Below are 14,310 nucleotides of genomic sequence, written 5' to 3'. Positions count from 1 at the left end.
AAAGAAAATGTTTCATTTCTGTCAGTCATTTTGATGTTTTGACATTCTGCCTTACTCATTTCAGTCTAGCATTGCGGGGTATTCCTATTTTGGCTACAGAAAATGTCAGTCATTTAAAAAAAAAAAACACCTAAAACGAAATGCAGAGGAGTTTTGGGTAGTATGTCTGGTTGTGCACACGTAGTGAGTATGTGGTTCGGTGCATGGTAGCATATGTAAGTCTGTCTGAGTATTCCTGGGCTTTTCTGCTCTTCCTGCCTGGAATCCCTGAGTAAAATGTGAAGGCTGGAGATGTTTGCCCTTGATTTTCAAAGGTCTGGCAGCAGGGTCAGAGCTGTAGCTCTAGCCAGGCTGTTGGTATCCAGAAATGTGAATGTGCCCACTGCTAGAGATATGTTCTGCAGCCTCCACATGATGGAAGCGTTGGACATGCTGCATCCGAGTTGTGTAGCCTGCATTTAGACGTGTGGCATCCGCAGACATTGTTTTTGTGTACATGATGTTATAACTAGACCCACTGTGCCTGGAGTGTTTGTAAAACCTTCTGCAGCATGTGTAAAGAACCAGCATTTATACGTGCTCACTTTTTCTTACCTAAATTGGACAGGTGTGTTTGTGGAAGGGAACCTGCTGCTTAAATAATCAGTGTTTGTTTGTGCTATTGAATCCTGAGGTGAATTAGGAAGAGTACAGTATTTAGTAATGCATCATTTTAGTAATTCCACTTAACACACGCGATTTTTAATCAAGTTTACTGTACTTTGGTAATCATGTTGTTCCTTTACTGCTTTTTTTAAGCCACATTTTTTCCTCTAGTCTATTTAGCCTTAGATTTTACATAATTTAATTACAAAGTAGCAGCTAGTCAAATTTGTAAAAACACTGGAAAAGAAGGGAATTAATGTCTGTGTATATTAGATAGAAAACGAGGGGGAGTTGCAAGGTTTACCTTGGTTCACAAAAGGCCTCAGTGGCTTTCCGAGGCTGAGAACCTGGTTTGTTTGCTCACTGGTCTCACGGTAAAGGGGATGGGTCTGATTTTTGTCACACCAGTTTTACAGCACATCAGCCATTAATCCAAGTACATTTTCTTCTGTTTCACGGAAGAGAGAGCAGTTGTCTGCAGTCTTCTCAAAAGCCATACATCATTACCAATGAAAAATGTGATATCTAGAGCTGTTGGAAGTTTGTGTTGTGAAAATTTTGAGGAGGAAGGTCTAAAATTCTGTATTGCTATGGTGATAAATTGCCTTTAAAAAGAAGGGCAAATGGGACTCTTTTGATGGGATGGGATGTGTTTGAGTGGAAAAGTCAGGCTTCAGTTTCATGCGTACCTGCAGTCTTTCTGCTTGGAACTGTTAGTGATCTGGCTGCAGTCAGTATGTGCTTGGGAAATGTTTTTGCTGTGATGACAGTACACTTAGAATAGCTCCTTGGCTGTTTCTAAACTCTTAACTCTCAACTTTTGAGAGCTGGCTTCTCCTCCTGTGCATTTATGCCACACACCGCAGAAGTCCAGTGGCACGCTGGATTTGGCTTCCTCCCTGAAAGGGTAGGAGCCGCCACTGAGAATCTCGCCAGCCTTCAGCAGACCTAACGAGTTCTCTGCTGCACTTAAAAGATCCATCAGTGCCTTGATGACAAACAGCACAGCGTTCAACAGACTCTGCAGTATCTGTTCTTCTAAAAACAATCTCAGATTTCACTTAGGCTATAAATTGAAACCCCTACTGTCGTATCTTCTGAGCATTTAGGGCACTGTGGAAAAGCTTACGTAGCTTCTCTGAAAAAAACGAGAAGAATAAACCCCTGCTTCTTAGGGTATGACCTTTCCATGTCATTGAAGGGTGAATGCAAGCTAAACTTACTCCTTCAATCCGGAACAAATATAAGTGATTGCAAGATCAAGAGTGAAATATCTGTAGACAGTTTCAGGAAAAATCTCCTCTTGGTGAAAGGTAGCATGACAGCCTGCAAGATGGCAGCATTATATTTTCTAGCATTATACTTCAAACACATGAGAAGATGAGAAAGCTTCTCCCCAAATGCTCGTTTTAGGGAGGAGTTAAGAGAAAAAAGATCGCTGGTTTATTGGAAGTTCCGTTGCAACAGACAGGCTGGCAGATAGGCTGTATGTATCTGTTCTAGACCTAATGTAGCTTGTTTGCTGTTATGTTAATAAAATCACTCCAAAGTCCTGTGACTTTGCAGTAAATTCACAAACCAGGTTTACTTTAGGATTGAGTATTTATACTCTGAATATAATTGTATAATTAATTGTGTTTGTGCTCTGGTATCCTTTTGATGCATTTAACTTTTCTTACACAGAATGAAGAGGGATTAACAGAATTCTATGAAAATGTGGTAAAGCAGACCCAAATGAAGCCGAAGAAGGTGATCGGCTGGATTCTAAATGACCTGCTGAGTTACTTGAAACAACATTCTCTTACAGTAAAGGAAAGGTCAGGCTTCTTGATTACTACAGTGGTGAAACAGAAGTGATCCTTTTCTCATATACCGTGCATAGTATCGTGTCACTCGGTTGCTCGCTTCTACTTTAGTTATTATCTGTGAAGTTCGTTACGCTAGGCAGTGCTATGGAGGCCTCGACACTGTCATTCTGAATGAAGTTAACCAAATGTCTTGCAGACCGTGTAGTTAAGAGTAGTAATCAGGGGCTTCCTGACTTTTGGTTAAGCCTACCTTATCTGGCAGTGGTAAGACACATTCAGGCTATCAATACTGAAGCTGAATATAAGCGTATCGTGAAGAAAAAATACTAGCTTGTCATGCTAAATTGTGTGATCTTTAGGCAAGCAACAGTAGCCTAGATATATTACTTCACTTTATTCACTGAGGTAACCTCTGCCCCCCTTTTCCCCTAGCCCAGTCAGTTCTTTTCTCCTGGCTGACCTTTTGAACCTTCTAGAAAAAAAAGATATTTCTTCTACAGCAGCAAAGCAAGTAAGTACCTTTTTGATTTTACTATAACTTGAATCTATGGCTGCTTATTCCGTTTGCATAACAATTTTATAATCGGTGTGTACCGGTACATCGGTTGCTTTAAAGGGAAATTATTTAGAGTGCTGACAAAGGGTAGGTTTTGTATCTGTACTATAAGAGATGAAAATGCCTCATGTGTATACATTCTCTAATCTATAAATGTAGATATATTTGCATATTCAGTGTTAGAGTGGGGCACAAGCCAAATAGTAGTTTTAAGCAGTTTGAACTGAAGACAATGAAATAAATCCTGCTTCTGAACAGACTGGACACTAGATCTCAATTTCACAGTTCGAGTCAGACTCGAGTGAAAGGGTCAGTAGGAGCTAATCCATGACTTGCAGTTAAGCTGAGAGCATCAGTTACTAGGTACTAAGGGACAGTAAGGTCTATGTTCCCAGGCATTAGCATGTGGAAAAGGATATAATTCACCTGAGTGTATTCATAGAAAGAGTTCTGCTTTGGTGTACCCCTGAGTCAAAAGTGGAGAGGTCTGGCCTTTCTTTTATCCTTGCTTCTTTGAGCAAGTGCTGTTATGGACCTTTCAAACAAGTAGTACTGATGGTAAAGCTAGTTTCTTCCTCTTCTGAAATATCATCTTGTTTAGGACAGTCTGAAAAATCAGCTCCTGATTTGTATCTGAAGTCGTGAAGTGCTTATTATGGGTACAGTGACTGCTGTGTCTATAGACAAAATTTGGAGGGTTTTTTGTGATAGAGAATAATCTGACATTCATTTTAAATTGTCACCCGCTCATTTATGTGGAGTGCATTGTCTTTTCAGATTAATTATTATCCTCCTCTAAGTACATTGAATGACTGTTTCTTCTCAGGTGTTTGTCAGTGAAACTGTTAGTGAAGATACTTCACTTACCTTGTCAGCTTTCAAACTTTTTAACTCTGAAAAACAAAGGGCGGGTTTCCATCTTTCTAGCACATACTGATTTAATCCAAGTACAATTTTGGAATAGGATTGAAGTCAGTTAAGGCTTTTTTGCATGATTATAAACCAAGTGTAACTGTTGCAAATGTGGCTCTTCACCCTAAGAGACACTTCAGCTTCCTGGTTTCTTGTTCTGTTTTTTGGAGATGCTTGTGGTTCTCAATTAAGTTGGTCTTGTCGTTGGTCTGCTTCTGGGAATAGCCAGCTGCATATGACAGGTGTCATAAATAAGGATTTAAGTGCCTGACTTCAGGCATGTGCATTTGGAAATTTTGGGCTGGAAAAGTAAAAGCTTCAAAAAGGAGATAAAGTATTAACAGGAAAAGCACTGGAATGCAAAGTTGTTCTGTGCCTGCGGGGGTTATGGCACACCCATCAGTTTGGTGTCTGCATTTGAAAGGGAAGCTTCAGAACTCCAGTCTTAACTGGTGGCTTCCTTGTGGAGGCAGGGACAGGGTACTAATGCTCTTCTACAGGAGTTTTCCCCCTTGTGATATATTTGTGTGCCAGCACTTCTGACAGGTTATGAAATGTCAAGAATTTCAGAGGTGCTTTTCTTGTTTAATTACCAGCTCCTCGTAATGTGTGTGTTGTCCTTGGCGTTCTGAAACTGGACACAGTGAACTAACAGTACTGTTTGCCATCCCTGAGCGATGCTATCAACCTGCAGAAACCTTGCCGCATTTAGAAAAGTATTGTGGTTGCCTGGATGTCAGAAGAATAACAAACGTTTATAACAATTCTCAGCAGTAGGCAGAGGTACTGGATGGCCTGAGGGCAGAAAGGGCTATATATACACAACAGCAGATGAATTGCAGCACTTGGGTTGGGGGAGAATGAGCTGCAGTGGTAGAGACAGATCCAGTGAGAAAGGATGGAAGGGTTCCATGGGGTGAGCGTGCAGACATGCATATACATACATGCTCGCTGCAGGAAGCTGTTAACAGTTTAAATTTTTTAAGAGGTTTTGTGTTCGGTCTCTGCTGTATAAGCCACCAAAACACGGGCAGATAAAAGCTGTGAGCACCGATTACAGACATAGAACGCTGTATGGTAGGATGCGTATGCTGTAGAAGGGGCACTGTGTGCTTATGTAATTACCACTTAGGTAATTACAGAGCTCACGCCCAACTTGCCATCAAATATAGCACCCTACTCCAGAGGTCTCCGGAGCGGTTTCAGACCAGCGTGCCTGTGGAAAGGGGAGCAGCTGCCAGCTCTGTCGGTGTGCAGGGCTGTGGGGTGAGCGTGTCCGGGACTGGGGACCTGCGCACAGACGCACCCTCTGGCCCGCCCCAGAGGCACCGTTTTGAAGCCCAGTGCTGCTCACCCAGGGCTGAAATCAGCCTGACGGGGAGTATGTCCGGAGATGGGGCCTCATGCCTCGTTGGTGGGGCTGGCAGTGAGGACACCTCCGGCAGAGGGGCCTGCCCTGTTAAAGTTACAGCGTTGTGGGAGGAGGCTGCTTCCTGGGCCAGGGAAGCAGAAACTTATCCCCGCTGCTGAAAGCCATGCTGAAGCAACTCGGCACAGACACCCTTGTCACATCGGGGGTCTGTAGCAGGGTACAGAGCAGAGCAGACCCCAGTTCTTGTTTGCTTCTGCAGTTGCGTAGGTCACCCACATAGAAATAACTTCAGGAGACCCACTTGGCACCCATACTTCAGCATAGATAGCAGGGGAATGAGTACAGTACACAAACTTAAACAGAACCATCTGCTCTGACAATTAGGGCTATACCATCTGGAGGACTGGACCCAGCCTGCCCCTGACTTTTGTCGGAGGCTGAGGGACAACTGCCAGACATCAAGGCTTCCATCGCCGGAAAGGAGAGATGCCCGCAGGACTGCCTCGGGTGGTACTGCCTGCTGCTTCCCTCCCCCCCTTGGCAGCAAATCACTGCAGACAGGGTTTCCAGTTGGAGCATTCTCAGGCACAGCAGTCAGCTGGCACCTTCACCAGTTGCAAAATGTTTGATATGATGCCCGTGGCAGCCAGACGTGCAAGTCCCGATTAATTCATCTTGACCAATGGTTTGCTGCTATGCCTGTGTAGGTAGAGACCGCGGAACATCATTAAAATCTAATCACGCTCAGGCAAGAATCAATAGTAGAAACTACTGAGATTTCAGTAGTGGAAATGATGCCTGAAAATCTCATTTTGGCTCTGGAGACTTCATCATTTGATCCTCCTGTTCTGGTGCAGGCAGTTTGTGTAAATGAGTTGAAATAATTTTTTTAAACTGCTTTCTTTAGATTTTGTATTCCTTGCCAAGTGCAGAAACACATTTTTAAAAGTGCATCTTTGACAGGTCTTGGCCACATCTCTTTTTGCTTTCCTACGTACCTGTAAACAAGCAAGGGCCTTGATAGCGTTGTTGCTCTGCTAGCTAAGTGGAGATGCTTGTTACCAAATTGAAAAGTACACATGATGCAGATGTCACGGGGGAAATCTGGTGCCTTCAAGGTTTCTAATGGGCAAGCTTTTCTCGGTGCCAGGAGACATTTGGCATAGGAATAGCAGGGAATCAGAGCTGGATCTCTGGCTGTCAAGCTGTCCCGCCCCTGATCTAAGTCAGCTTGATGCATGAGTTGCTCGGGGGTAACTCTGCCATGATCAGCTGCGTAGGTTTTGTTTGTTGTAGATTTTCCCCTCCTGCAGCCCATGGCCTCCTGCTTGAATACCTACCAGTCCTAAAAATCACATCTGCCTTTTGCCAGGAGAGCGATACAGCTTATTTATTGTCCAGCCCCTGATTTGTGCAGCGCTTCAGAGTCTCCAGGGTGTTTTGCTGTGGGCTGTGCTATGCGGACAGGGCTCCTTCTGAGGGGTGATGCACATCCCTGTGCCTCCGGAGGCCTCAGGAGAGAAGCTTCCTGCCCGGTCCCTCAGGGAAGGAGCAGGAGGGGGCTGCCCGGGGTGGCAATGGAGTGGAGGGAAAAAAAAAGAAGAAAAAAAAAAAAGAAGGCGGGTGGCTGCAGACAGTTTGAATCCCTGCTGGATGTATTTCTTTCTAGGGACATTCCAAGTAGCACTGGCATGATGATTTTTAAGTACTGCGCTAGAAGGAAGATCTTGTAGGAGACATCATATACTGCACTGATTTATTTAGATATAAACATCTGAAAGCTTTACTTACAGCAGTTGTAACTCTGGCTGCTTATCACTAACTCTAATATTGCGATCTGCCTTTAACCCTCTTACAGGGAAAAAACAAGATGTAGCTGCCACAATAAGGCTGCTTGTCATTACCCTCTCTCAAGGTCTCCAGCAGAGTGATAAGATCCCATAAAAAGCTTTGGGGTGCTGCTGGCAAGCAAATCTCCTCTTGCAGGAATTATGTCAATGTGTGGTTCTTAAATGCCTGTTGAGGCTACAAAAAAATTGTTTAACTGGAGGTCTTTTGTACCAGAAAATTCTTCGTGCTGAAGAAAATTGCTGGGATAGTTAAGATGCCATCCCACATGCTTCATTTTTCCCAAGTTGTCTTGCTGCCCCGCTAATTATTTAACATGCAGTTTGAATGCCCCTTCTCGTCTCCCCATCCCAGCCTCTTCTTCACGCTACAGTGAGTATTTAATGCTGAAATTCTGATGTGACATCCATTTCCGTATCGGTACACAGCAATGGCCCAAACATACAATTATATCTTTAGCTCAGGATGGAGCACAAGCAGCTGTTTTATTAAGGGGTTTCTTTCTCTCCTCCCACAGCTCTCAAATAAGAGCAAAGGGAATACAGAAAATGACTGCCCAAGGAAATTGGTTTTTTGTAAACGTTCTCTTCTCTCAAGTTTATTCCAGGGTGATAGCCCTGCTACAGCATAGGGAAACACGCTAGCGTTAACAAGCGATTATTCTGGAGGCTTGGGTTTGCCCAGCGGTCCCGTACTTGGAGGTGATGCATAGGCGGGCTGGAGCCGCTGCATTCATTCTGCTTGGCACTATTTGTCTTTTGCTTTGTCACACGTATCCTCGTTACAGCTTGCTGATGAGCACTGGTAATGGGATGAGTTACCTGGGATTGGGCTTGGTACGATAGTCGGCTAATCGTCAGCTCCCGGGCAGAGACATCGCTCGTGGAAATGCATTTCTTACCGCTCACAGGCAGTTCTTGGCAGTAACATGCGATGGGCATGAGTCCAGCCCGAGGAGCAGCCCTGCAGTCGGTGGCAAGTCTCTGCCGTGGCGCTGGCCTCTCCCAGCGAGGGAGCAGCGGTTCGGTTCGGTGCAGCGAGGTACCCAGGGGGCTGCACGCGGCGAGCTCCTTTGAAGAGGTGCCACCGCTGGTAGTGGCGGGCAGCTCCCGGTACTGTGGCAGGCTGCAGAGTGCACTGTGTACTCGTGCAGTAAGTGAAAATGCTTTCTCTTATTTCAGGATGCAGAAAATGAGGAAGGGTACAGGAGCTTTTTCAGCAAGGCACAGGATTAAATCTCGGGTTTGTTAAAAATGAGGAAGGGTACAGGAGTTTTTTCAGTGAGGCACGGGCTTAAATCTTGGGTTTGTTAACATTCAGACAACCTGCTCTTGCTTTAGCTAAAATCTGCCGCCTTGGCTCAGTAACCGAAACACCGTGTGTAAACAACGCTGGTGCGTCGAGACGCTGACCTTTGCTGTTCATTGTGATTTTCAGGTGCTTGCAGAATTGTGGAAGGGAGAAGGGAAGACTCCTCTGGAAATTGTTAAAGAAAAGAAACTTGAACTGATACAGGATCAAAAAGAGCTTGAACAGATCTGCCAGGCAGTGATTGATGGACAAGAAAATGAGGTGATTATGATGGTGCTGGGAAGCTTGTGCACTACTGCAGTCTGTGGCACTAAAGAGCGGGTTAAAATGGCCTCTCTCTTTTTCCTTTTGATTGGCATTTGAGCTCTAGAGCCAGTATAGGAGCAGTAAAGCTGCTGCTGAGATAGTATCAGGCTTTTCTTCTGCTTTCTTATTTTACTAAGTGGTGGTGGGGTTTTTTTGGGTTTTTTTTTTTTAAATTGAAGCTCACACAAAATGATCAGCAGAAGAAATTACCAGTCTGGCTGATGTGTTAAGTCATTGTGAGAGACCATAAAAATTTAATGCAGGAAAGCAAAAATGCAGGACCCTGTCCCTCTTCAGCTATACTGTCGTTAGCCTGACCTGGCCACCCGGCCACATAACTCTGATTTTTATGTCGTCTGTTGTGATATTAGGGCAACAGTGTTAAACTGTTCTGAGGCTGGAGATTAAAGTTACCTGCCAGCAAGGCATATATTAGTTACAGAATTAGAGGCTATATCAGAGCTGGCAAGGCAAAATTTTTACTTGCATCTGTCTCTTCACCACATCCCTGTCTCCCTCCACTGCCAAAGAGATGAGTCGAGCTGGCTCTGCTGCCTGCCAGTGTCTGTGGGGTGGGGAGGAGCCGGACCCCTGTGGCAGCAGCATCGGTGGCTCCAGAGCTGCTGTCCGCTCTGCTGCTGGGCTGAGGCAGCAGCGCAAATGCTGCAGTAGGGAAGATGGGGTTTTGGCTCTCCCCCATCTCCTTGGGAGGACACGCAGCAGCCTGCATGGCTTATCGGTCCAACAGGGTCTGAGCTGGGAAAAAGGGAAAGAAAACCTTGTTGATCACGAGGGGGAGGAATGGGAAGGGATCTTGACAGAGTCTAAAATCTGCTTTATAAAAAGCAAAATGAAAACAAGTGCTTATATGTTCTCTGGAGAAAAAATGTAAAAGCAGAAGTGAATAGCTTGCTTCTAATATAAACATTGTCTAGATACATTTGCCATTTGGAAAAAAACATTAACATCTTTTGAGAACAATACCACCCACCCCGGATCTCATTGGGGGATGCTAACAGCTCTGCAAGAGCTTTTGATAAAGAAAATGAGCTTGCAGTAGGTCGGCGTGACCTCCATCAGACTGACTCATTTGCAAAGCCTGATAAAAGCGCTGCTGTATGTTCAGACTGGTCTGGAAGCACAAGTGGGGATAGGGAGAATGTTAGAACTGATTGGGAAGTGCAGAAGCTGGAGGTCCGTAACTATACTCCCATTTCAATAATAATGCTTTCTCCGAAAATGTAATTCCTCTCTGTTTTCCACTGGTTTAGTCAAGCCAAATGCAGTAGAATGGCCGCACTTCCCCACTTTTTCCAGGTGATCTTACACCGAGGCAAACGCTGCCTTGAAGGCCTGTAATTCACTGCTGCGAGAGCTTGCCTTACAGAACAGTGTTAGCTGAGTACTTAACAGGGGCAAAAAAAAAAAAAAAGTCTGTGGTGTCCTTTTTGGTAGTAACTTTCTTTAGAATTAACTAATTTACAAACAGTTGCTCAAGCTACCACCGAGCACTTTAGGAAAATGCACTGTCTGGGTTGTATGGCACGCTGCCCCGTATAGGTAATTCCCAGCCGATCAGGAGCAGTGAGTCCTTTCCATATTGTGACATTACAAAGATCTTAGACTGCCAATATTTTGGATACCATAATGAGGAGCAATATTTGCATTTGTGCTTGGTATTGGCACGGTTGGTGGTTCATATGTTCGTAATCCTTCCCTTAATATCTGTAAATACGCCATCCTGTTTAATTGCAGGGATTGTGTTTTGCCCAGTAACTCTGACAATGTAGACGGTGTCTTCCCTGCCACACAGACAGCACGCGGGCCAGACGCTTGTCTGTCGGCAGTAGCAGCTCCTTTAGGAAAGAGACATTTCCAATGCTTTCATCAGTGTCTTTACTTAGCTTTTAATTATGGCCCTTGCTATTTTGCAGGTGATTGTGCATCAAACACTAGCTGTCTGATAGGAGGCCGTACTTCTCATCAGTTAATTAATTGCTATGGTGCAAAGGATTCCTTGCTTAAAGGAAATAACATGCTGTTACAAAAACACCTATGTCTGTGCTTGAAGGTCCTCACAAATACTGTCAAATAGGTTATGATTTGATGCAAATTACTTGTTATAACTGAACATTATACTGAATAAGAAAGGTAGATCCTATTAGCGAGAGAAGGCCATCTCATTTTTCTCGCTCCTTTCCTGGAAGTTGCTGTGCAAGTTGCAGACACTGTTACAATCCAAAAAGTGTTTTCTGACTTTTTCAATAAGAGCAGATCTTTCTATTAGTTGTAAGGCCCTGCTGCTGTAGGGACCTGCTCTTGTCTCATGGGAGCAGAGCAGGAGCTTATTGCAAAGCTGAAGGCAGTTCTTATAAATAACAGCTTAGCCCAAAATATAATACGCTACCACAGCAGACAAAAATATTCATACCTTGGCTGTGCGTGAGTGAGTGAAGATGTCTGGTTCTCCTGTAACGATGCTGTCTGTCGTGTTTTTTCTTTAAAGGTTATGGCGATCAAGGCAGGAAATCAAAAAGTGCTAAATAAATTAATTGGCCTGGTACAAAGAGAAACCCAAGGACGATCCAATCCTGTTCTGGTGAAGCAACTATTAGAGAAGAAGCTATCAGAGTAGCCGCAGCCACAGGAGAAAAAGCACACAAGCGTCTACAGAAAGCACGTGCTTTGTTCTGGCTAGTTCACTGCAAATGGACTTTGGTGCCTCTCCATGTAGCATCGGATTGTTGGTTATACTGCAAGCAGCATTACATCCCAGCCTTCCCTGGATGCACCAGCCAAAGGCATATGAGAAAAAGAACAGCGGGAGATGATACAGTCATTTGCATCTCCCTCGCTTCGGTGTGGTGTTCAGAAATGTGATTTCCACACAGCCACGGGAAACGAGTTCCCAGGGGTGGCTGTGAGCATGGCGAGAGCTGAAGCTGTGCTGGTTAGTTTTGTAATAAAGCCAGTGTAAACTCGGCTTTCCAGCTGCCTTTTTGTGAGAGGGGAAATCCAGTGGTGCATGCTAGTAAGTCACTGTAAATTAGTATAAGCACACTAGTAACAATGATGAAAACACCTTGCAGTAATTAAGAAGAGCATGTGTGCCTCCATGCCTAGCAGGAGGGAGAAAAATGTCCAGTGCTATCATTCCTCCTGATTGCTGAGGGATGGGGAAGGGATGAAGTCACTAGCTGCTTAAGTGCGTGCCTGAGGCTAGTGCCACAAACAGATGTGCCTACGTCTAAGAATTAGTGTCAAATTGTTTGCTCACCATCTCCTTGTTACCTACCCAAACACCTGCTTTGCCTACTCACAGCTCTTCCAGTTCTGAAGAGCGCCTAACGGAGGGATGCACGCATGCCTGAGCCCTCCCAGGGTCTGCATCGCAGTCTGGCCGTGAGGGTCAATAGCAAACGTGCTTCTGCTGGTCACGCACAAACCTACGGAGGAACAAGTAGTGCTTTTCTCTTACGCAGTAGCTCAGTAAAGGGTCCGTTTGCTCCAGTTGCGTTTTTTTCTCTGCTGGCAAGAACTTGATCCCGTGTTGGAAGTGCTCCCAGCCCAGGGCCGCTCGCTTCTCTGGCTCGTGGCGCTCTGTGGTCACCTGGAACCACAGCATTTTGTGGAGGGAACCGGACAGCAGTTGGCTTACCGACACCAAGTGGGATGCAGCAGGCTTCCAGGGTCTGATCCACTATTTAATACTAAGGGGTGTTTTATGCGGGGTTGTTTTTACCTTCTGTTTTTCAGCTCCTAGCTTGACGTACCCACCAAAATCCAGCGTCCTAGAGCTAACTTCCTAGTCCCAGCCCGCTTCAACTGATCAAAACATTATCAGGAAATGCAACTAGAGGCAGCCTGTCACGTTTACATTTAGTAGGGAAAGAAACCCCATTTAGTACCAGGGGTTTGAAGTCCTTAGACCCCTTCAGGAAGCTGTACGTTTATCTCTGAGATACTGCAGAATTGTTCTTTAGGCTCTGCCTGCAGGGCAGACACAGGAGTGCAGCAGGTACAGCCCGGGGACACGAGCTGCCTTTCGCAACTGTGCTGCTTGCAGCACTGGGTGGATGGCAGTTCTTCCTCACGAGTAGTAGTGCTAATGTATGTCTCAAGGAGGACGTTTCTGTACAAACTGGCTCAGGCTACAAATACGAACTCTTTAATTAGAAGGGAAAAAAAAAACCCAACCCTGTGGTTTTCAAATATATTTAATGAATAAAATGTATACCCATTATTCACATTAAAATAACTGTACAATTTAAAAGTCATACAGCTCACAGAAAGCAGTAACATGGTTGCAAAAACCATGACCCTTCAAAAAAAACCCAAAACAACCCAAAACCCCACAACCATCCAAAAATTTGCCAAAAAACCAAAGCCCCAAACCCGACCCCCCAGCATTTTCATGTAACCTGACTGTCAACACAGAGGCCTTTACTATCGCTTTTGACATCATTAGCAAAAAGTACCATTTTTACTTACAGTGGTGCGAGTTTTCAGGTAAGTGTTCAGTTAATAAAGGTTTAGACTATACAGCAAACGTTAAGTGTTGGAATTCCGTTCAACTCTTACCATGGCAGCAAGAAACAAAAAGGCACAAGGACTTTTGCGTGAAATCTAGAATCTTAATATTTAAAGGTATTCCCTTGGTTTAGAAAAGCACAGTAGTTGCCAAGATGTGGTCCTCCAAGGTTAATGCTTTTTTTTGCTCAGCTCGATTCTGCTGGGCTGAGTTTCCCCTCTGCTGGACTAGGTGCCTCTTAGAGCAGAGAAAGCAGTGATGTATTTGGAGGAGTAATAATTGAGCTGTATTTAAAATAAGAAGGAAGGATCTCCACTATGGTAGCATGGCTACTGCTGGTAAATGTCTTTTTAATGGCTGCTTCTTGGCCCCTCTTTTCCTACATAATCACACTTTGCTAAAATGGTACAAAATCTGTTAAAAATCATGAGCCAAGTTCTATATGAGTAGAATTTATATCTTTAGGTGGATGAGGGAAGAGCAGCTGACGTAATCTAGCTGGACCTGTGCAAAGCGTTTGACGCTGTCCCACACGACATCCTTGTCTCCACGCTGGAGAGATGTGGACTCGACAGATGGACGGTGGACAAGGAGTTGGCTGGATGGTCACGCTCAAAGAATGGTGGTCGGCGGCTCAGTGTCCCGGTGGGGAGCAGTGACGAGTGGAGCTCCTCGGGGATGGGTACCAGGACCGGGGCTGTTCAGCGTCTTTGTTGGTGACAGGGACGCTGGGACTGGGCGCACCCCCGGCAGGTTCGGAGCTGTGCGGTGCCGTCGGCACGCGGGAGGGGAGGGACGCCATCCAGAGGGACTCTGCGGGTGGAGAGCTGGGCCTGTGCGAACCTCGTCACGCTCGACACGGCCAAGGGCCGGGTCCTGCCCGTGGCTCGGGGCGATGCCAAGCGCAAAGCGGAGAACGGACCGAGAGCTGCCCTGAGGAGAGACTCGGGGTGTTGGTGGAGGAGAAGCTCAGCGTGACCCGGCAACGTGCGCTGGCAGCCCAGAAAGCCAACCCCGTCCT

General features: G+C 45.3%; 1 protein-coding gene across 1 annotated transcript in view; it reads left to right on the top strand.

The window, feature by feature from the left end:
* GATB (glutamyl-tRNA amidotransferase subunit B) overlaps positions 1-11,741 on the top strand; it is a 43,154-nt gene extending 31,413 nt beyond the window's left edge. The window contains exons 10-13 of the mRNA XM_080385003.1: positions 2,329-2,462; positions 2,886-2,964; positions 8,579-8,713; positions 11,265-11,741. Of these exons, the coding sequence (XP_080241129.1) occupies positions 2,329-2,462; positions 2,886-2,964; positions 8,579-8,713; positions 11,265-11,393 (477 nt within the window). The 3' untranslated portion in view covers positions 11,394-11,741. The remainder of the gene's footprint in view (positions 1-2,328; positions 2,463-2,885; positions 2,965-8,578; positions 8,714-11,264) is intronic.
* Positions 11,742-14,310: the final 2,569 nt, after the last annotated feature.

This window comes from Falco punctatus (genome assembly GCF_963210335.1).
Source record: "Falco punctatus genome assembly, chromosome: 1".
NCBI lineage: Eukaryota > Metazoa > Chordata > Aves > Falconiformes > Falconidae > Falco > Falco punctatus.
Note: the sequence above shows the minus strand (reverse complement) of the source record. Positions and strands in the feature narration are given on the sequence as shown.